Raw genomic sequence first — 23,463 nt, 5'->3', positions numbered from 1 at the left:
GACACGTTAATCCTTTTTATCGGTTTTTCGTAATAAATAATTAAATAAATAGAATTTGCCTGCCATGCCTCTCTCTTCTCGCTCTCCTGTTTGCCCAACTGCGTCGAGGGGGACGACGCGGAGAGCGGCGGAGGAGAGGAATCCGAGAATCTGCTGCCACAGGTAGCTCAAGTTAGTTTCTCCTTCGCTCGATCGCTTCTTTCTAATTTATTCCTCTTTCTTTTTCGTCGACCTACTTTTCGCCGTTCTGTTCTTTCGGGTCGGTAGTATTGCTTGACGGGGGATTTGGCGGGATCAGGACGAGGTCTTCGGCCATGGCTTCCAAGCGGATTCTCAAGGAGCTCAAGGATCTCCAGAAGGACCCTCCCACGTCATGTAGCGCAGGTATCTCGGGGTCCGATGCCTCCTCCGCTCCTCCACCCTATCATCTCGATTGTGGTTTTGCTGTTGAATCCTGATCGAAAAGTTATTGTCTTGCTGGTTTCCGGTGCTTGGATTTTTTGCGTCATACAAGTCATGACTCGATTCCTCAGATCGGAAAGGGGATTGGTTTGGATGTATGGTTATTTATGGTTGCGCTCATCTTAAATGGATATGAGCTTTTTAATTTGCTTGGCAAATAGAACAAGGTTACTACGGAAGTTATCTAGTGTGGCTTAGCTGAAAAGTCCACACATTTCAATTGAAATGGGCTAACACACAAAAGAACCCATGCAAGAGACGCAAAACGGAGAGCCCATATAAGCAGAACGTAGGCTTCACCGCCGTCCAAGTGCAGTATGATAGTTGAGTTGTGGTGTGGAAAATAGAGAGTCCGATCATTCGTGTTTGTTAATAATATTCATATAAGCTTTCCTGCATTTTACTGCAGGTTTATTCATATATTCCAATAATCATTCAGAAAGACTTAGCTAGCTAATTGGTAAAGATCTTGACCTTATCAATAGGATCTGGGATCAAATCTTGTCTTCGACACTTATCTTTGTCAAAAGAAAAAAAAAAAAAAAGGTTCTTAAACAGTATTGTGTCTGCAAATGCCATACTAACTGTTAAAAGCTTGATCGATTTCTATTTTTGAAAAGGTATAAAAGAAAATACTCTTAAAGTCGGTGGAACTCTTCTTTAGGGATGCCTTTGTCAAGTCATATCTGTCACTTTTTGTGCAACTTAGTTCATTCTTTAATGATTGACTTATAATAACCAATTTTTTTAACTTAATGTTGCTGCATATACCTTAACTTATTTCTATCATCTTTGTTTTTCAGTGTTTGGGTACTGTTACTTGTAGATTTAAAGTTGATAAAGCATGCTATGTATGCCACATATTAAAATATGCTAGCATACTCGGCAAATGTGGTTGGTCAGTGAGCTTGTTAAGTTCTGGAATCATGCCATTGTACTATGCCTAACAACCTGTATCTGGATTTAGATGATGATCCATTATTTGATAGTGCTATGTTTTGTATGCCTTGGCATTTTACAGGTCCAGTGGCTGAAGATATGTTTCATTGGCAAGCAACGATAATGGGCCCACCTGACAGTCCATATGCAGGGGGAGTCTTTCTAGTTACCATACACTTCCCTCCAGATTATCCATTCAAACCACCTAAGGTATCATTAACACTAAATATGTAGAATTAGAGTGTTTTTTTAATACTTTGTCAAGCCTGCCATAAAATTTTCTTTTGGCATTCATTATATAGTTTCACTGTGTAAAGCATTCTCCTATTTGACAACCTCTTAAATATGAGCATATTCTTGGAAATTAATCGACAATTCAATTTGTGTATTAACAGTCTACTATGTTTGCTTTTACATAAATGCCATTACATCATCTTTACATTCAACCAATTTACTTCCGTTCAACATATTGTTTATGTATATAATATATGGGAAGTAATTCAAGCTGCACACAAACAAGCTAAGCCATGATCAAAATAACAACTGGAGATTCTGTTTGGAGAACTCAAGGTTTGGTTTAGCTATAATTTGAGACTCGTGACAAGTTCTAACATTAAGCTTGACCAAATGACGTCAAGCCAGATCCAAGCAGTTTGAAATTTTTTTAGCAGATGGAATATGATATAACTAAATTCTTTAAGCAAATATCAGTCACTAAATCGTACTTTCATAGAAATTGTACTTTCATAGCTGAGTTAATTATCAGTTGTTAAAGGTTATAACTGCTAATGAAATTTAATAGAATCTGTCTTATGTGAGAATCTGACAATGCCGTGTACTAGGAAAAGAGAATCTGATGACACTATGATAGGAAGCAAAGATGATTATGTATGATACTCTTCAAGAAAAAACTGTACAAATATAGATGACTTCTTTTAAGTTTTAAGTATATACTTTGTCTTTTTATTTTTCAGAATTAACCCAGTAAATTGATTCAGAGAAGCAGAAAAATTATTGAAGGAGGCCTTCTTTCTGTGGTTTGGATCGACAGCCATCTTAGTGTAGCTTGTTTGCACTTTAAAAGGTTCTTGCAGTTTACTTGAGTTCTTTTTCTTCATTATGAAAAAGAGTAACTTTATTTTTTGCAACTCTGAATTGATTTAATTTTTAATTCACTATGCCACTTGAGTCACCGTGACTTAGGTGTTGTTGAAGATATTTAAAAGTCTGGAGAATGAGGGAGGATTAGAGTTTGCCCATCACGTAAACCTGTTTATTTATTGTTTCTTGAATAACAGATGTTTTTAGGTGGCTTAACAGTAGTTGTGTTTGGTTGAAATTAGTATTATGCTAGATCATTTAAGGAAAATCTGCCTCAAATCTTTTAAAGTCTGTTTTTCACCCTTTGCTTGTTTTGGAATTATGGACAATGGCAAAAGTTTTCATTTGCACTAGATAGAGAGAGAATGGAGAGGATAGGAAGGCAGGTTGAGTTTCCCTTTTCATTTCCCAGACTTTTCTCTGCGAACGTCAATTTTTTCTGAAATTTGAAAATAATTTTTCTACCTTGTTTAAAGGTAGAAAAATGATTTTAACATTTCCAACTTGAGTAACCAGACGTACCCTACTTGTTTAAAGGTTTAATTTGTTCTTTGGATAATCAAAGAATGTTTCAAATTTTCCTACTTGTAAAAATTGGTTATAATATCAAATTTCCAACTTATCATGTTTGTGTTCTGCAGGTTGCTTTTAGGACTAAGGTTTTCCATCCAAACATCAATAGCAATGGAAGCATTTGTCTTGACATCTTGAAGGAGCAGTGGAGTCCAGCATTAACCATTTCCAAGGTTGCTTTTCCACCTTCCACTGTAGTGATTTTATTTACCATGTTATATACTCAAGCATTTGCAATTCGTTTTTGAGTGGTCAGAGTAAGAAGAGCTTATACTAAATCAAACAATTCAAACGAAGCCGTATTGTCACGAATTTAGTCGATCTTGCCTAAGTCGTAAGGTACCCTTGCGTGTCCGTCCGCAAAGGATCAACATCTCCGAAATCTCTTATAGTTCCTTAAGGACCTACAAAAGAGAATGCGAGTTAGAGAAAGAGCTTAGTTTAGGATTCATAAGCATCCATTTCAGCAAACGGTTGATAGACAATGCAAATTACAAATATAGACTTTGCAAGCTTTGAATAGTCGTACGACAAGGGATCCAAGATGATCCATCATAGACCCAAAGTCCCTATAGGTGCCCACATGATACTGCTGTGAAACAAGACAACGAAATAACCCTACACAATACCTCAAAGACCCATCCGGTCATGTGCCACCCGGGTAGCTCCTGGGTGCTGTACTGGCTAACACTCTGCACCACTCTATGGAGCTAGAAAATCTCCAAAATGATTGTTTGGATGGTCTGTTTCTGGGCAGTTTTGCCTCTGTGCGACGATTGAATACAACCCGCGTTACAAGTTTGAAATGATCACAAAAGCTAATCAAACTAGGGCTGTCAAGTCCTCTACATGGTGTGCAAAGAATGAACAAAACCGAAAGACACGAATATACATGAGCATAACATCGAACAACCCGTGTACAGCTATGTCCATGATAGCATGGTCAATATTGCTAATTCACCGTATTAATGGAGAGAACTGCATTGGTCTAAGTCACAAACTCACAAGGGCAACCTTGACCATGACTAGGAGATCTCAAGTGAAGCCAATCTTTGATATATGGTTGTGTCCCAATATGATACGTTCAGTTGCTGATCAGAGTTGTCAAATCAGGTCTGATTGGTTCATTTGAGTTGAGTTGGTCAAGAAATTAAGGACTCATGTCTGTCAATTTGCATCTTTTGCTTGCATCAACCGAAATTAGCTAGAAACTTGAATCCCTTTTGCCCTTTTGAGTTCTTTTCATAACCTTCTTTTGCCCTTGCAAGTTAAATTGAGCGAGCATTGTTGTTTCTTTCTACAGGTGCTGCTGTCAATCTGCTCCCTGTTGACGGATCCAAACCCAGACGACCCATTGGTTCCGGAAATCGCCCATATGTACAAGAACGACAGGGCCAAGTATGAGAACTCTGCTAGGAGCTGGACCCAGAAGCATGCAATGGGCTAAACTGTTGATCTTGCAATGAGGTTGTGTTTTGTTGTTTGCAAGAGTGAAGTAACCCACGAATCTGTCTGTCTTTTAACCTTACCCAAATACGAAGTGGATATTGTTTTCATTCTTATTTATATCTGAACTACAAAACTCTCTTCCTTAGCTTTGATTTTAGTCAAAGAAAATATGTTGAAGCATGCAGGTTTTGTGCAGGTCATTAAAAAGAAAAAAATGCATGCGTCAGCAGATGCTCCTCTTGTCATCATACTTTGTATGTCATCTTCTAAAGTTTTAATAAAGAACTATTACTCGTGAACAAGCATAAAATAAAAAACAAAATCTGTTATTTCTTATAAAGTCAAGAGTGAAATTTTTTTTGGATATTACTTTCGTGCTCTTGATAAATTATATATCATTATTGATTTTGATCTTCTCTTCTGTTGATATCATTATTGATTTGGACGGTAAGTTTGCGAATGCATCCCTTGTTTTATAGGATGATTATAGGATGAGGGGCGTATGATTTGCATAGTTAGTACTTTCTTAGTTCTCACATCCTCTTGCTTGTTGATTGTCCCTGTTTGGGTGAGACTAGCTTAATTGATTTGGATTAAGGTAAATAAGTTATTGAGAGTTAGAGATTTATTTGATCAAATAGGATTTCGAGTCTTCAAGATGTTTAAATCGGCCTTAATCATACATATCATGCAATCCAACCCTAGAAGATCCCTGGCATACTAATCTTATAAAAGCTCATGGATGTTTGTCACCATAATTTAATTTTCTAATTAGAAGAAATGTTATATATCGGTTCGATTCTTGATTTACGATTCTTGATTTAAATCAAATCATGATCAAGTCTACTAAGATTATGGTTCCGACTTTGATCGGTTTAGTTTTCTATTTAAATAGAACCGAGGTTACATGCACCAAATCCTAGAAACTTAGAAATCAAGACTTAGACCACAGAAAACGAATAGAATGAATATTATAGGTTTACAGCAACCATATATCAGCATAAGTTTTGTGACATCAGACTCTGCTAATGAAACCTTCTCTGCATAGGTCACAGATTCACAGCAACCATTTCTGTAAGGATGGGTTGCAGGAAAACTTGGAACTGTAGAGGAGGAATGATTATTTCTACCATGCTCTGTTTGCTGGTTTCACTCCACTATAGAATGAAGGAACTCTTGAGACTTGGATGAGGATTGTTGTCATCTCTTAAACCTGACTTTAACACGGCTAATTCTCGAAGCTGCTGTCTCTTATGATAATCATGTGATTCATCCTGTAAAGCAAAAGATTTATGATAACCGAATAACTCTAAGAAAATAGGCACTAACTTGGAAGTACTGTAATCAAAACTAGTATTGTGAATCTCTTATTTCAAATTCCATAATGTTTCAGATCAGAACTTTTCAGGAGGTCATGATAGTTCCTTCTCGTCGAAAATCCTCTAACAAATTTCAATCTGTATGAACTTTTTTTTTGGACTAGCATAAAAGACAACCTATGATGCTATGATTAATGTCTGAAAAAAGCTCAAGTATAGGTATTGTTTAAGGAGTGCCTCTATGGAAGCTCATATGTCATATACAACATGGCTAAGAGATGCTAACTCCGCGGGGAATCGATCGAATGAAATATTTTCTGAGAAGTACCCACCACAGGTTTCAACAGCTCTTCTATAATATCATGTGCCTGTCGCAATCTTGTATTGATGACATTCGCAGGTAGCTCGGCCTCAATCAGGATATGCAATGGGTCATCCAAATGTTCGTAACCTGGTCTTCCCTGTAGTTGTTCCTCCTTCAAGATAAGAAGAATATGCGAGATAAATATCGGCAAAAAGATAGTAGGATAAAAGAATTAGACCATGTTGTATTACAGGATTTCTTCGATTTCATCTTTTACTTGTGAAAGCCCATTGTGTTCTTAGTTTTTGCTATGTTTGTGACTTAATATGAACAGAACTATCTAAGTTATCCCAATTATGCATGACTCATTATTCTCGTAAACATGAATAATAATATTAAGCAAAATCAGTATTCACATACTAAATATAAATAAAATACCCTGTTTTCTGTGTTGGAATAAATGCAGTAATCTTGTAAGTAGCAGATAATATTATATACTTATACATGTACACTTTACACACACATAAGCATGGACACATCAATTCTCTGATGACATATTTGATTTCAAGCAGTAATAAAACTGCAAAAGTCCAATATAAATAGTCATGGGATATTTCTCCCAAAGTTGACTGATACGAGAAACCATAGTGAGAGAATTTTCAAGTTCTTGCATCCAACTAACCATTTGTATTTACATACTGTATGGACCATCTAAAATCTTAGCTGTGAAGAAACCTAAAACTCAAAGAAATTAAAATCTATCTTTTATCGGCACACTGTGCCATGTAAATCAATTTATACTAAGAACAGAGAAGCTGCTCTAGTATTTGAATGCATTAAGATGCGGTTTAGACATAAACTGAGAGTGGCAAAGAGTAAAAATATAAATTCAAAGAAAGAGAATTAATTACCTGGCCAGGATCTTTTATTGAACCCTTTCCTCTAATGTAAACACGGCATCCGGTTGATGCTTCAACTCTTTTCAGAGAATTACCCTTTGGTCCGAGAAGGCGGCCGACAAAATTGAACTAAATGACACATAAAAGAAGTGTATTACAGACCAAAAAGAAACAGCACCATAGAAGGCGTGGTGAAGAATGACATACATTAGGGCATGCATCTACTGGAATTTCTAAGCGCAATATTTTCTTTATAATGCATGAATTTGGACCTGTCGGTGCTCCTCGCCAATCCATTGTTACACCTTCTGGACAACCTAATATCTTCTCAAGGATAAATTGAATTTGTAGAGAAGACAGAAGATGAACTAATAGTCAGCAAATGAAGACTAAATGCAAACTTGAAAGAATGTATCACTCGCTGTAGTTATTCAGCCAAAAAACTCTGTAAATTAAAAGAAAATGGGGAATTATATAACATGAATTTATCCAATGCTCATGAGATATATCTATTTGAGTCAGTAAGAAAGAAACCAGCAAATAAAATAGATTACATGTTACACTAAAGAAGCTCTTTTTACCAATTGGAAATAGTCATCAACAAATCCGTAGACACCCGTAACACATAGAAGCTATAGAATATATTCAGTCCTCCGAATCTCCTCAAGAACCAAAAAAGGAGCAAATAGGAAACTTGTTAGACCTCTGCATAAATTGCAAGAAGTGCACATTGTGCCATTACCTGATCATTTTCTGTAGAACAGTAATAATACACACAGCTGCAAATCTCTTCATCACAACTTAATGAGGTCTAGTTAGATGTAATATAGTCTCCAGCAATGGCTTGATACTTCTAAATAGAATGAACTGTTTGAAATATAATGGTGCCTCAAAAGAACACATTCCTTAGTAATGGGTGAATCTAGCTCGCTGTGTAATATTTATTATATTAGAGCCTTTAAAGATGTGAACAGGATTAACTTGATCAGGTTAATGTACTTTGACTCTGATAACCAACTGTATCTAGAGGCATAGGAATCCATATTTGAAAAAGATACAAGATGTGCTTCAATTTTTTTCCATCAAAATGACAAAAAAATCATATGAACAACTGTCGAAGAAAAAAAAAATATGAGATCATAAAATTTGATCAGGTTTTGATGGAAACAAACAGAGACCAAGTTATCAAAATGATAAAACCTGTAAAGATTAGTTTATATGGCCAGGAAAGATGATACCGAGTTCTTCGGAAAATATTCTATAACCTGAGGCTCCAAATTTTGCAACTTGAAGCGGATAACACTGTGATGTTGATGCTTCTTCTACTTATGAGGATTTTCAATGAAAGAATTCATCGATGTCTTCAGTCAACCAAGTGCTTTCATTCATTTATCATTTCTTGCTAATTAATTGACTTAACTGACACTGTTCACCTCTAAGAATCTCAATTATCAAACCATATCATATTTATAGGATGGATGACAAACTACCACAAAAGGAAATCATTACTTGTTGACTGAAGTATAGACAACCTGACTGAACAAGCTTCGTCCTAATTGGAAGGTCAGGAAGATGATTAATACACAAATTCACCAGACTTAAACTTGTAAAATATATAATACACACACAAATATGATTACTTTTGTGAAGCTAAGACAATATGTGTATATCTACCTCCTGTGGAGGCCCCCTCCATCCCGCAAAAGTAGTCCCTCCGGCATTAGAAACAAGGTTAGGAGTAGCCATGGCACTCCTACTTCTGTGCTGCAGCTGGTTACAGTCACTAAATCCTTGGTTGGAAACCATGCCTGAGACTCGTATTATCTCTGTTAGTGAGTAGTTCATCAAAATATATATCAGATTAACAACATTCAAGATAGCTGAACCGTTTAAAAAGATTAAAGAAAAAAGAAGATAGCTGAACTGTTTTTATATTTAATCTCACTCCCATTGATAAGTAATAATCAAAGAATCATCATGACATGATAATTGATACTTTAATTTACTTCAATAGCATATAATTTTCAGCAACAACAACAATCTGACAGAAGAAATAACTCTAACAATAAGAATAATGATGAAATAGATTTAAATTACAGAGTTGCAATGCACTACTTCAGAAAACTTGAATGTGGAAGCTTTCAATGAGATAATCATCAGTAAAGGACCCACCTCAGAAAATTTGAACTAAACCAAGAAACACCGGGACCTAATCATAAACAGCAAGAATAAAGGAGGGCAAAGCGCATTCAAGAAATTGGGTTGCCAGTGAATTAGACAAGCCTATCTCAAGGAACACAAATGAGACCAGACAGATAAAGAAAGAATGAGAAGCTTCCTTCATTAATTTGACAGCACAATATTCAAATATGAATCTTCACCAAAGATGCCAACGTCATTATGTAATCGATCGAAACAACCAAGTACGCCTAAAGAAGGATCTATCTGAACCAATTGTGCAACTGAAGACCAATCTTGGTATGTCTCATCTGAATTAGCAAAGATGAGAGGACACGGAGCACCAGCTTAATAAGCTGTGGATTAGATGAAGGCAATCCTTAAAAAGCACTGACCTTGATTCAACAATCGGCTACATATAGGAAGAACCTGCATGAAAGGCCCAAGCTTTTGGTGTTCTGCCAACAGCTCTGCCAAGTACTGACTGTAACAGTATCAAGAAAGGAACACTAAGATTTGCAATCACCAAACCATTGTCATGACAAAGCTGGAATCTTTAGATTTAGGCATTGTATACCTGTCTGTATATGCTATGCTTCCCGTCTGAGAGGAGGCAGTTCTAGCAGGGGAGAAGCTATAAGTATACAAACCTGACATGCTGGTGGAGGGAAGAATGGTGCTTCAGAGAAAAGAGGAAAGCAAAGCAGAGACAAAAGTGATGGGAAGACGGAAAGAAAGGTGCAGTTTTGGGTGTTAGAGGAAGGCTTCAGCCCCCCCCCCTCTCTCTCTCTCTCTCAATGCGGCCAACCCTGCAACTCACATGAGATATAAATGGAAGTAGCAAAGGAGTTATTGGAAATGATTAATGAGTGGCCCCATGGATCCATTCGGATTCACTTGTCTGAGGAAGCTCAAATAGGTGCATGGGCTTCAAGGATCATGTCCACAACTTTTGCACTCCATGTTGGAAGAGGTGGGGGGATGGGAACACAAACCATATCACCATTGAAGCAGAGAGTCTGCAACACTCAAATGAAGTTAAAGGGTGTTTATAGACAGACATAGCTCAGTCTCTTAACCTTCCCTACTTCACCATTATGATGTGCAGAGCAATCCAAGATTAACATGAAGAACTTTGAGCATTGTCTGTGTCACAGGAAGAACGAGATCATAGGATTCCCTGGAGGTGTAATAGAAAAAGCATACGGCACAGATCTGTGGGGATTTGGCCACAAAGCTGCTGCCCTCTTTTTGGTCAAGCCACCCACGCATGTGCTATCATCTTCTCCCCCCTTCCCACGGTCACTCCCCCAAACACCATCTTTTGCTGTCATGGCCGCACGTTGGTGGTGGTAGACAGTGAGCACTATTGGCACGGTTTAGGCACGAGTCCAAGAGCAACGTCGCAAAGGACAAGACTCCCCACAGCTTCAAACGGCAGTCGGTGGGGGGAGTGGAAAGTCGATACCACAAGAAGACGCTTCTCCATTCCATAGCACGTGTTGGGAGTTCAGATCTTGAGAGGGACGTGACTTTGTGGCACAGAGCACGAGCTGGCACACGTGGGGGTTTGGTTCTTTGACAACGGCGCGCACGAGCGGTATTATTTTTTTCACGAATAAAAAAATAATATATTATTACTTTAAACGTCTAAAGTAAACATTCTCGATGCGTTGTCAGCGTTTCGCCTATGCTTTGGATTCGCCCGAATCCAATGCAAACCCAACTCAACCTAACTAGATCGGACCAACATTTTTCCGAGTCCGAATCTAACCCAGCTGTCATTTTGGGTTGGCCCTGGTTGACTCAGCTAACTCGGCCCGAATTAAGCTACAGCCTACGGAGTCCCACATGTATAACCCCATTAGCTTCCTCCAATCTCCTAATTAGGTCGCTCTCTCTATATATATATATAATGTGATCAAAGATACATATAATGCATGTTTATAAAAGATGCATTGTGTATGTTATAAAAGAGATACTCTCAAAGAGAGCTTGATTACTCTAAACTAATTGTGCATGTTATAAAAGAAAACTAAGATTATGTGGGGTAAAGTTTTCTATGTATATTCAGTTCACAAAAAAAATGCTAATGAAATTTATAACTCTTAAATTACAATCTTAATGACTTATCTAATCTTGGTTGTATTCATACTACAACACTTAGATATTAGTTGGGCGAACAATTAAACCTACAAGACTTTCTAAAACATCAGTCCCTTGAAATCGATCTTTTTCCGACGATTGTAGAACGACTAAATGTAGATATTTTTTGAGGTGGAATTCATGTGCTCATAAATAAATAAATAAATAGTATGCTGCAATTCTGTATTTGGATAATAGTTAAATTAATTCTCCGAGGCAACATTCTTTATGTTAAAATATTCTTTTGGTAGACATGTGATTAAAGCTTGGAGTTGAATAGAAGATGGAATAATCGATCGATTAATTTGTTGAAATTGAGTTACTGATCTAAAACATTTAAGTCCAAGTCATTAATCTTTTGTGAATCGATTTAAATCTTTAATTATTTTGATGTAAGACTAATTTGAGAGGTTATATTTTTTGTGTAAGTTTATAAAATGTGAATAGTCATGACATGATATGATATGATGTGATCATCATAAAAGCATCACAGTTTCTATCCAAAAGAACAGTAGCAATATGGTGAGTGGTGACACACAGTTGTAATATCTTGACAATCTAGTAGGCCCTAATAATATATGTCATTATCTAATTTATCCCCTCTCAAACAGTATTTTCGAACCATCTCATGCGACAAAATCCACATGACTCCAAACTTGCAATCTCGAATCAAGATGCGCATTAAGATGAAATGTTAAAAGGATGAGTAGGTAGTGAATGCACATTAAGGTTCTTTCAACAACAAAAAAAAGTCCATAGACTAAGAATATTTTTTTGAGGTAAAGGATGATTAGGTTGTGAAATAAGCATTTACATGATTTATATGCTATGTTGAGTTGGTGGGTCAAAATAATTCCAACTCAGCTTTCCTTCATCACATAGTATGTATAAAATAATTTGAGCTAGAAATTATATAGAAGGCAGGTTGCAGAGTCATTGCTAATATTTATGGACTAGTGATGAATAATAAGTTGCTAATTAAACTGAGAACAACAAAATTAACCCAAAGTGAATTAAGCATGGAAACATTTGACATAATGAAGCGATAACAGTACTCGAATGATAGATAGGCCAATGTGTTAGACATAATTGAAGAGATTGAAGTTGTATATTCTCTTATATTTATAGATAGGCCAACAAATGTGTTCTTTGGTTGGCTTCTTGGATTATATTTTTTGGTGGTTCTCAAGAGTAGAGGTTGTTATTGTGTTTTGAATTAACATATTTTTTTAGAAAAAGGAAAATCATATAGAAAAGCTATTCCATGTTAATTAAACTTTGTTTGGTTCAATTTATGTGTTTTCACAGCACTTCTTAACTTAGAAATATCTTGAAAAAAGATGAAGATTTGAAGTCAAACTGGCACATGAAATTAATAGTTTCCAATATTCCAAACATAATAATTCCTTGTAGAAAAATGGTAGTTTCCAATACTCCATCATACATACGTATTTATATATGGAGAATGTGTATACACATACTTGTGTACATTGGAACAGATGAACAATTATATAAGGAATTATTAAGGAGTGATGGCTACACTCATAGAAAAATACTTTGCATGGTGGGATGAAGATGCGGACGTGACAGATTTATTGGATTGGTTGGTGCATTGCTATCCGAATCGACATGATACTATTGGTTGATACATTGCCATCTGAATCAACACAGCATTACAATTTGATTGGAGCCACAGAAGTTAATGTGCGAGACACAGAGGATAAATGCAAGAAAAGAAGCCCCACACTACCTCATCGACTACGTTCCAACTGCAGATCCATGCATGGCGACAACTCTCCTCTTACACACTCCACCATCAAATGCTGTACTACTCTTGTCTTACCAAGCTCAAATCCTCCACCATGCTATAGCTGGATCTCCGTTTTGATGATACACTAGTGTAACCTGTCATGGGTGGACCAGTGGGCAGGAGTCATGGGGAGGTCCACCATTTCTTAGTCCTGTCTCACCCACCCAATCTGGAGCGAGAAGAGGCAGTCAAAGGTGCAGTACACCCACACACTGAGAGCTGTGGCCTGCACCTGCTGTCAATGCCTTCTTTTAGACTTTTGGACACACCCTCATTAGATCGCTACCGCAGAGGTCAGATAACTCGAAGTGGTGGCTCAGATGAATCCTCTTCACATGTGTGTGGTTACTTTTGCCACCGCCTACCTGCCGTCGCTTTCAGCCGCTTCCAACTCCCATGAACTTAAGAGACGGCTTATCCTCTCTCCCCTTGCCAACATGATGAACAGCTTCTCATCTTTAAAAGGGATCCATTAATCCTTCCTCTCACAAATGTTCAGATCAGCCTGCGACCAGTCTCCTCTCTTTGTGTCTTTCGCTTAGTTTATGCTGTTTCTCCCCCGCCTCTCTCTCTCTCTCTCTCTCTCTCTCTCTTTCTCCCCCTCTCTCCCTCTTCTTTCTTGTTCCTAGTACATGCATATGCAGGCTTGATTGTTGTGTTCTTCCATCTTTGATATGCTTCTTGATGATTTATGCAGGTTTTGTTCCTCAGCTGATTAAAGGAAAAAAATTTCTTTTTCCTTATTTTTCGGGACCTGCAGAAATGGGGTCTACTCTTTTCTTTTGTTGTTGTTTTTCTCCGTTTCACGTCCGATTTGTTTTTCTCTCACTACTTACACTGCTGGTTGATGGATGGAACTATTGAAAGTTCATCCTCTCTCTCTCAAAGGAGGCTATCACATCAACACTGTTCTTTGTATGAAAGTCTAGGGTTTCTAAGAATCTTTGGAGGAGATGACATGCACTTTATATCATGCCATCATCTATGATATCTCTCCTTGATTTCTGATCATGTTTTCGGGAGTGTATTTGTTGAGCTGCCTTTTCCCTGTGGACATCTGTGAAGCTTTGCCCGGTGGAGGATAAAAATTAGGGTTTCGACGAGCCCCATCTACAGTATATGTTTTCTGAACTCTTGGTCTCTGTAACCTCCATCGCTGAGAAGAATTGTGAAGGTGATGCTACAATTTTTCCTCTCCCTCTCTCTCTCTCTCTCTCTCTCTCTCTCTAGATTTACAAAGTAATTGCTTAAGTCCTGCGCTTCTGAAGTTGATTCTCACAGATATATGATTAAGATCTTTGTTCTTTTTTTCTCTAACTAGTTGATTTTTTCTGATAAAAATAAGATTATTCTGGTTTAATCTTTTGTTTTCCTAGCAACCATTTCTGAGCTCAGATGCTATTTAGTAATGCTTCCTAGTCACTGGATATACAACTAATCTTGCTGATTGTGAGAATTCATGTTGAATTTGTGAGTTACAGAGGCAATAGCAGATGTTAGAAATCTGCTAAACAAACATCATCTTTGCAACAGGTTTCTATTTTTTTAGATCTACATACAGTCCAGCCATCAAATAGTCACTCTCTTTCAGTACTTAGGAAGTACTACATAATAGTCTGAAAAAAGTCACCTAATTTGAAACCTATATCTTTTGTTAGAAATGTTGTTTCTGTTATGTTATCCTCATCTGGAATTGTGATAATGCTTAATTGAAGTATGACCGGTAGTTTATACTAGAAAATAATACTCCCTCAAAAGTTTCATATAGAAAGTTGTAACTTTTTGTACCTTCCCTTTCCTAATTTTTGGTTCTTCAGATGAAAAGATCAAGTGTTGGGTAAAACATCTTTGATGTTCTCAGTAAATTAAGATATCTTTGTGAGGGAGGAATGACATCCATTATTAGCTAACACAAGATATTAAGTTTGCCATCATTTTCCTCAACCATTTATGCCTGAAATTGGCCACTTGAAGAAAGCCACCAGTGTTTTGTGTTGGATCAAGTTCAGTAATGGGAAGAAAGGCTAAATTATACTCTCTCACTATGTCATTTACCACACAATGAAATTATCTTGCGTTCATCATGATTGTTGTTTTACTTGTTCTTCTCCCTAGTAATGTGTGTTACCTAGATCTGAATTCATAATATTAATTCTCCCTATAAGTTAGATACACAGATCGCATGCTTCTATAAGTTTTTTGCTAATCCATTTGCAAGTTCTTAAGAATCAAAAGCAAACATCAGCAGATGTTATATGAGCAAACACTAAAAGATATTTTCTTGTGTTATACATTCACAGGCAAGACTGCAAAAAGATTCTGCTTTGCAATCTATGCACCTTGAATCTGAGTAAGTAATACGGTAAGGCTGTGCTATTTTGTTATAATTTTCTTACAATTTTATCCTTTAGAACCCTACTATTTTTCATGATCCAATTCTATCTTTGCCTCTATTAGAACCAGAAGAAGAAGAAGAATAATAATAATAATAATAATAAATCTTTGTTTTTTAGAATAATATGGAAATTTTCTTTCATTTTTGAGGAAAACCAAGAAGAACAAACTCAATTTGATGATGACTTTAACTGATCATGGGAACACATCAGTCTTCTGTCTTGTGTTTATGTATGTGTGGATGACACAAAAGAACCTGAGAAATGTGTCTGAGAGAGCTTCCTTCAGTCCACTCATGGATGGCTCTGGGGTTTGAATCAACTGCCGACTCATTCATTCAAACACTCAGTAGAAAGCTGAGCTACTCTGTGAATGAGTGAATGATGCGGGAGATTATTCTCTCTCTTCCATTCCATACTTGGACTGAAGGGAGCTCCCTCTTTCTCATCTTCTAAGCTCTTCTTTACCCCGTTGATCCTTCGATCCACTGACTGGTTCCACCTCCTCCTTATCTTCTTTGTTTTTGGCTCTCTCCCCTTGAGTTGCAGGAAGCAACATTCCAGGAATTCAGCAGGTAGCGATAGAAAAGCTCCCCTATCCTCATCCGAGCTTAATATAAATCCTCCCTTTCATTATGCTTGAGTGGGAACTTGAAATCATACTTATGCGTTGTAGCTTTTTGCAGCCCCTCTCACTTATGGGAAACCTTCAACGTGCTCCTGCCATTTGATCTCTACCATCTTGAAACTTGAGCCGGGTATAATTAAAACCTGCACTTGTAGATTCTTTTTCGAGGCCTCGCACTGATGTCTCCACGACAGTAGCACAGATCTGAAAAGATTCAGGATGCTCCTCGTGGATCAACAGTGAAAGTACAGTTTCATTCAGACCTACAACTTAATTTAAATGCTATCAGTGCCGTCTGCATATGGTTCTTCAGAATATTTTTTCTATTTCTACAGCATGCACTCTCTCTCTCTCTCTCTCTATATGTGGAAATTAAATGTCACTGCTCTCTTCAGAGCATTGCCTGGAAAGGTGGTGTTGTTTCAGCCAGATCATGGCGGTGGTATTTGTGATTGGAAGTGATGAAAGTACACAACACTTCACTAATTTACTCACTGGATACTGAGGTGTGTCCTCTGCAGAATTCACATATTCCCTTGAAGAAGACCATGGGATAGGCTTGCAATGGCCGCGAGTGTGCTCCTTTTATATAAGGGATGTTGCCAAAGATAGAAAGAGTGGTCAATGTAATGCCAAATCTCCACATAGTTTTGCAATGGAAAGACTTACCCTTATGGGAAAACGTCTTTATATAAGTAAAGCTTTATTTTCATTAGTCAATGCATGTCCCCTAGTATTTTTCTAATTATTCAAAATCAATTTGGGTTGTTTATAAACAACAAAAAAGTTATAATTTTCAGATATTATAGAAAAAGAGATTTACTTTTCTACCTTTATCAAGTGGTGGCTTTCTTTCATCTCATCCTACAGTCAAAATTACTGTATGTATTATATATACATATATACACTAATCTCCTCTGTCGCCTTCAAACCTGGCCTCCGTTGCTGTCTCTTCGTCTCTAAATTATCAAAACGCACGCCTTGGTTGACAACCCTGATCCCTCCCCTCCGGCGCCCGCCGCCTTCCTCGACGGCAACAATTAATCCACCAGCTTGCCAGAACCGGCCGTAGGTCTCCTGGCGCTGCACCTTGTCTTCCGGCATCAACAAGTAAAAGCCTGATGTTGCACTGGAGCTTGACGAAGAAGCCCCGTACCCCATGGCCTCCTCCTTAATGCGGTCGGAGCAAGATCGTGTCGATGAGCTAATTAACCATTAGGGAAGTCCGGAAGCCGGCAGAGAGGGCATCAGATGCAACCTTCGGAGCTTGAACTCCATATACATACATACATGCATCATACACAAACTTCGGAATGGTGAACACTTCGTGATCTACTTGAATAATAAAGCTTTTTATTTATTTCTGGTAGAAAATATTGACGTGGGAAGAGAAATAAAAAAAAGGAATAATTCAATGATATATATTAAGTTTGATATATAATTTATCATCCTAAGCTTTTAAATTAAATTAGTATCTGACTTGATATGTCAATACTAACTAGTTTGATTCACACTACCATTAATGGATTTCTAACAAAATGAAGATTTTTGAAAAATGATATGAATAAAAAAATTGAGCCAACATAAGCTTGATAACTATAATCAAACTTGTACTTATGGATAAAGTTAATTATCAATATCAATGATAAATATCAATGATTATGATCCATAATCTATCAATTTAAATTTTTAGATTGAATTAGCATATATTGACACTCACGATTAATCGATTATGTTATCTTTTTTGCCTCCAATTTGCCAACTAAAGTGATCATAATAATATGATAGTGACTCTGTAATTTGTTATTCTTTTTATTTAAATTTCAAGATATTTGTATTCAGATTTGGTACATTTTCAATATGATTTTGTGCCTTCGTGTAATAATGCTCAATAATTTTACCTCAAGTTTATACAATCAAATGATAATAATACGAGGATAATGATTGTCTAATTTGTTGACTTCATTTTGAATATTGAGACATTTGCATTCAGATTTGGCACATTTTCAACGATCGATAAGGGTTTGCTGGTGAACCGAACCGGCCCGCAAGCCATCCTGACCTATCATCATTCGACTACCGGATCGGTTTGATTTGGTCTGAGAGCCACAACAAATCGGTTTGTAGATGAACCAGACCGAACCGAACCGTACACAGCCGCAGGGCACTACCGGCAGCATTTATATTGGCATATCTTATTTCTCACGGCAGCAGTAAACGTCGTTGCTCTCCGTCACCTTGCGATATCTTCCGATCGGGTTCCGTCGTCCTGCGACTTCGATTCCCCGCCCAGTTCACAGATCTCCTCCAGTAAGCAAATCTTCGTTTCCCACTCGGCATTTTGCTTGATCCGTTCCGTTCCTCTCTCCACTCCATGGTTTTCGGATTTATAGCGGGTCGATCGACACCCTTGCTCTTCATCCGGGGCGGTCTAATGGTAGCACAACCGCGCTGAGGTAAACTCTCGGATTTTAATGTCCGGCTGTAGTTGTTCCCTTGGTCAAGTGTTTATTTGAGGAAAGGGATGGTATCCCTCGATCTTTGTGGTCAATGTCTGATTTCGTTGTTAGGGTTCAACCACCACGAATTTCTTTGGTGTCGTTGTTCTTAATGTTTGTGTTGTTGATAGAAAATAGTCCTGAGAAGATAAGAAATCCTAGGGCGTAATTTTATTGGATCCCTATTTTGATCTGGCTCTGGTTAGCAGCTCTTATTCACTGCAAAGGATGCAGACGGGGAACTTTTGGCGTTTACATTACGAATCCTTAGGCGTTTAAATCAAGAGCCAACTACCTTCGGGGTTTAAATAATGTATGGATGGGAAAGATTAGATTTTTTGTGGCGTTAGACATTTCAAATATAGGGTTCAAAGCAAGACAATTAAAATGTCTATACACCATTTGTAGTTCAAAGTAAGATTTTTTTGTGCTTGTTATAATTTGATAAAAAGTTGTTGAAATCGAAGATGGAACATCTCGCATTTGGATTGGCTTAGTCTAAGAATCTTATTGTTGTATACGGTTCTCATATCTATGCATTCTATTGAGGATAATTCAAAAGTTCTGCCTGGATTCTTGCTCTGTTGGCCATGTTGCCAAGACGGTGCAACATGTTAACAGTGTGAAAGTATTATGCTGATTTTTGAATAGATAGTTAAGATGTAGTTTTCGTCGATACTCAAGGTGCTTATTAATGAAGGATAAAACCCAATCAGTTTAAAATATTTTGTGAAAGAAAACTACTGCAGAAGATGATGTCTTTTAGCCTTTGACAAAGATGCACTTTCTTAAGCAAGCTAAATTGCAAGTTTAGAGTTATTATGTTTGCCATCTATTAATGTTATAAAACTTATCTGCTAAATTCTCTCTTTTTCTAGTAAGAGTAGTTTTTGCATCATTCTGTTAGTTGTATGCTGTTAACAATCGTGAAGAATGAATTTGGAGGCTTTTCTCTTGCCTAGCATTTAGTTCTTTATCTTTCTATTACTGATATGTTCCCTAATTTTTGAATCTTGAGAATGGTTTTTTCCCTTTTGCACTAGCAGTATTTCGTTTTCTGCCCTAGGGTATCTTGTTTTTTTATAATAATTTTGGTTAAGTATGGATGAAGTTTCTCATGAAAAATTCAGATATAGAGCTAGGATGCTTCTAATACTTACTATAAAGACTGAGGATTGATGAGTTAAGATGCCATGAAAACATGTGAATACTCAAAATGTTGGATCTTTTCTGGAAGAAAAGCAATGAGACAATCCTTCTCTCAGTTCTGCACTTTCACTAATCATGATGCTTTTAATAAGTAACATGTTTCTGAACATATAAGATGCTATTCTTTTAATGCCTTCAAGAAGTAGAAATGAAGAGTGTCTTAGGAGAAAAAAGGACTAATCCTAATGCTGTAGTTTTAGACAATCTCAATTTCTTTCACCAATTTGGGGATTTATATATGCCAGCCATTTGTCTTTGTTCAATGGTTGATCTTGACATCAGGTGGATTTTACTTCTGAAAACCACCTTATAACTATGAGCCTACTGATAGAGATTTGTTTCTGCAGGTAATGTATCAGATCAAGTACATGGTATTTGATATTTCATGAAAAACATTCTTGTTAATGAAAGAGTCTCAAGTTTCTTTTCTCCTGTCTTGCTTCACAACTTACAAACTGAAAATTATATGTTTTGTTTCTCTCTTTGGTTCTTTCTAGTCATTTGTTTCGACTTGTTATTAAGAATTATATGTGATTATCTGTCAGTCGAGATAATGGTTGACCCATATTTTTCTTCTTAAGTTGCTAATCTTGGTTAAATCATTCACAATAAAATTAGCAGTTTATCTCAGCATTTCATACAGTCAGGAGCAGTGCTTTGTTCTTCAGAAGAGCTTTTTCTTTGGAGGCAGAGGTTAATGATAGCTTCAGACAAATATAACCGTATGAAATATTTGTTGGATAAGACAACAAAGGAGAGACAGGTTTGAGAGCTCAGAGCCAATGGAGGATTCATTCTCTCGCAGATTTTCCCAACTGATTAACTTGGCCAACCAGAATAGTGAAGCACAACTTGGGGGTGATACTCCTGCTCGTCGACGAGTGAGCTATTACGCAGCTCGGAGCAGGTCTTTGAGATGGCACAATGTGTTATCTGATAATGACAATGATGCTCTTGATCAATCGGACTTGGTGTTTGGTGAAACTGACTCCAGTTTTAGTTTTGGTGGTTATGGAGGAGAATCAGATGCCTCCCTGGATACTCATAGCATACTTGATAGAGAAATGTCTTTTCAACTTGAGAATGAGAGCTATGTTTCCACTGACACAGACATCGATCCAATGCATGCAGGACTCGATTTATTTGAATTTGATGCCCGATATGACAATGTTGGTGATGATCGTGATTATGGTGACTGGATAGGCACAAATTTGGTTGAAGCAAATAGGTCTGTTCACACACATCAGCAATTTGAGGATGCTAATTTCAGTCCTAGTGGTAGTGGTATGGCAGGTGCCCAAGATGGTTCCTGGTTCCAGCAGACGGAAGGAGAAACTCAATCTCGACATGCTGACTTTTTTACTGATTTAGACGTAGTGGAACTAAGACGAGCATATGTTGGGAACCCAGGAGATTATCTTGATGACGAGGTGCTTGAGCAGCTTGCAGAGGCTGCTGGCTCAAGCGGGGCACCTCCTGCAGCAGTGTCCTCGGTGAGAATTCTCCCGTCTGTAGTCATTTCTGATGACCATGAGAATAATGGTATTCAGATTTGTGCTGTATGCAAGGACCCGTTGCCTATAAATACAGAAGCAAAGCAGCTTCCCTGTATGCACCTATATCATCCTTTCTGCATCTTACCATGGTTGAAAATAAGGAACTCATGCCCAGTTTGCAGATATGAGCTTCCAACTGATGATCCAGATTATGAGGAGGCGAAAAGGGACCTGAACAGAAATGAAAGGCATGAGTCTTGGCCCCCAGACAGGGCTGAGGAAACCTATGAAGCATTTACAGAACTCGAGACCGATGAAGCTCATGATTTTAGTAATGCAAGAGCTGAGCATGATAGTTTAGAGGGTGCTGTCGAGGAGGCGAATAGATCAAGTGCAGAGAGCAGCAGAGGCAGATGGATGTTTCTTGCTGCCGCTCCAATTGTTAGTTTGGTCGGTTTCGTTCTTGTTGTCTGGCTAAGAAAACCTGCGGATTACGGGAGAACTCAGGGAATCAACTTTAGCGAGCGTCATCTCCACCAAACACGGGGCTCCACTTCTCCAGCAGATAGAAATAGGAGATGGTGGTCTATCTTTTAGCTGCAATCCATTTTGCAGTCGGTTTCAGCTGTCTTGTGCTTCTGCGCCAGAATTCAATCAAGCTGCTGATATCAACATATGCTCCTGTCAGCATCTCTATCATATAGTTTGTTTTTGTGTTTCTGAATCCTTCAATATGCTCATCGTCTCATGAAGGCGCGACCATGAAAGGTGTGCGTTTTGTTTCTTTACTCTTGAGATCAATCAATTTGTGGGCTCATGTGATGTTACACGCTCATCGATGTATCTGATTTCATGTAACGTGCAACTTGAGCTTGATTTACTGCTCGACTACGGTTGTCATCTCAGCAAACTCCTCAACTGGTGATGTTGTAATCGGTCATCCTACTGAGTTAAAAGTGACCTTTTTCTTGCACTTGAGGACGCCTATTCTTAATGTTGAAATTAAAAAGTTTGATATGATATGGCATTATTCCGGACACTTGATTATAATCACAGGGATGACGTGGATTCTGAGCTCCGAGATTGGCGTAGGTGCTGAAGTCACCCCCGTGAGGGACGATGAAGGATGGGGAAGAAGACCTGAGCAGCTTCCTCCAATAATAATAAACCATTGCCGCTCCATCCTCGACTCGATTCAAGTCCATCTGTTTGTCTAAGTCTAGAGAGAGCGAAGAGAAAGAGAAATATTCTCAGAATTATTTTTGATTCGTTATCTATCAAATTTTGCCTTTATCACTCAATAATCCAAGAAACTGAAATGTAAGTTCTTTAAAAAAATATTTTTAATTCAAATGTTACATAATACGCGTATTATGTTCTTATGGCAGGGCTTAACCTTTTGGTCTCATAATTGTGCACACCATACCTTAGACACTGAAATGTTAATTTGCCTTTGCCTGCTGCACGTGGAATATGATGCTTCTGATCTAAATGACATACCCAACAAGTGGTGTTGTGTACGCCGCATCTTACACTGGACAAAAGGACAGGTACCATAACCATCCATCGTACAGGGGCCATATCCTCGTTTAACTTCGACGACAACAAGTCGTACGCATCACTTCACGATGTTCATTGCCTCACATGCATCTCCTCAAAGCTCCCATATCGATCCTTTCGCTTCGGCCTCGTCGGATGCGATGATCTCCGTCATCCGAGCCATGGAAGTCGCGATCTCCTAACGATTCGGTTGGGTGATAGGTGGGGCGGGAGTTGGTTGGCAGTGGCAGCGCCATTAAGGTCAGTGGCCATGGATGGGATCGGAGAGGCTATGCTTTCGGTCTTCGCCTCCGCCTCCCGTCCACCAACTGCAGTATTCAACGCAGCGATGGGGACTCATTTTGGGAATGGGGGCTGTTGTTCGAAGTAGATCATCCTCACATCAGGCTTAGTATCATATGACCCCGGCTATACTGCACCCAAAACAATGATGCAAGTAGTGATAAGGGTAATAATGACGATAAGACTCGGGTTGACGTCAACTGCCCCAGATGATGTCT

At 38.0% G+C, this 23,463-nt stretch overlaps 3 protein-coding genes and 1 long non-coding RNA gene across 13 annotated transcripts; 3 read left to right on the top strand and 1 right to left on the bottom strand.

Annotated features, from left to right (window-relative positions):
* The first annotated feature begins 28 nt into the window (after nucleotides 1-28).
* LOC135581102 (ubiquitin-conjugating enzyme E2 28-like) lies at nucleotides 29-4,669 on the top strand. 4 transcript variants are annotated; one of them, XM_065102724.1, is made up of 5 exons: nucleotides 29-162; nucleotides 299-384; nucleotides 1,484-1,611; nucleotides 3,144-3,248; nucleotides 4,379-4,669. In XM_065102724.1, exons 1-5 carry the CDS (start codon nucleotides 65-67, stop codon nucleotides 4,520-4,522), a joined length of 561 nt encoding a protein of 186 aa, XP_064958796.1. In that variant the 5' UTR covers nucleotides 29-64; the 3' UTR covers nucleotides 4,523-4,669. The 4 variants fall into 4 exon arrangements, with proteins under 4 accessions (XP_064958796.1, XP_064958797.1, XP_064958798.1 ...); XM_065102725.1 differs by having other exon boundaries at nucleotides 38-162; nucleotides 268-384; XM_065102726.1 differs by having other exon boundaries at nucleotides 50-171; nucleotides 268-384.
* Nucleotides 4,670-5,389: 720 nt separating this feature from the next.
* On the bottom strand, nucleotides 5,390-10,502 carry LOC103980507 (KH domain-containing protein SPIN1-like). Of its 2 annotated transcripts, none has more exons than XM_018824669.2 (7): nucleotides 9,802-10,502; nucleotides 9,620-9,708; nucleotides 8,721-8,854; nucleotides 7,254-7,370; nucleotides 7,059-7,175; nucleotides 6,176-6,319; nucleotides 5,390-5,798 (listed from the first exon to the last, which is right to left on the bottom strand). In XM_018824669.2, exons 1-7 carry the CDS (start codon nucleotides 9,879-9,881, stop codon nucleotides 5,682-5,684), a joined length of 798 nt encoding a protein of 265 aa, XP_018680214.2. In that variant the 5' UTR covers nucleotides 9,882-10,502; the 3' UTR covers nucleotides 5,390-5,681. The 2 variants fall into 2 exon arrangements, with proteins under 2 accessions (XP_018680214.2, XP_018680213.2); XM_018824668.2 differs by having other exon boundaries at nucleotides 8,721-8,872; nucleotides 9,802-10,501.
* A 3,009-nt stretch (nucleotides 10,503-13,511) lies between these two features.
* Nucleotides 13,512-16,920, top strand: LOC103980246 (uncharacterized). 2 transcript variants are annotated; one of them, XR_010485786.1, is made up of 3 exons: nucleotides 13,512-14,353; nucleotides 15,480-15,529; nucleotides 16,259-16,920. It is a non-coding gene; the product is annotated as an uncharacterized LOC103980246 (long non-coding RNA). The 2 variants fall into 2 exon arrangements; XR_671307.3 differs by having other exon boundaries at nucleotides 15,480-15,541.
* Nucleotides 16,921-18,418: 1,498 nt separating this feature from the next.
* On the top strand, nucleotides 18,419-22,420 carry LOC135581023 (uncharacterized). Of its 5 annotated transcripts, none has more exons than XM_065102720.1 (2): nucleotides 18,419-18,656; nucleotides 20,551-22,420. In XM_065102720.1, the coding sequence occupies exon 2, from the start codon at nucleotides 20,690-20,692 to the stop codon at nucleotides 21,998-22,000; it is 1,311 nt and encodes a 436-aa protein (XP_064958792.1). In that variant the 5' UTR covers nucleotides 18,419-18,656; nucleotides 20,551-20,689; the 3' UTR covers nucleotides 22,001-22,420. The 5 variants fall into 5 exon arrangements, with proteins under 5 accessions (XP_064958792.1, XP_064958791.1, XP_064958789.1 ...); XM_065102719.1 differs by having other exon boundaries at nucleotides 20,539-22,420; XM_065102717.1 differs by having other exon boundaries at nucleotides 20,529-22,420.
* The last annotated feature ends 1,043 nt before the right edge of the window (nucleotides 22,421-23,463 follow it).

The sequence above is a fragment of the Musa acuminata genome, chromosome BXJ2-4 (genome assembly GCF_036884655.1).
Source record: "Musa acuminata AAA Group cultivar baxijiao chromosome BXJ2-4, Cavendish_Baxijiao_AAA, whole genome shotgun sequence".
In the NCBI taxonomy this organism is placed as follows: domain Eukaryota; kingdom Viridiplantae; phylum Streptophyta; class Magnoliopsida; order Zingiberales; family Musaceae; genus Musa; species Musa acuminata.
The sequence above is the reverse complement of the archived record's forward strand: the minus strand, read 5'-3'. Positions and strand labels throughout refer to the sequence as shown.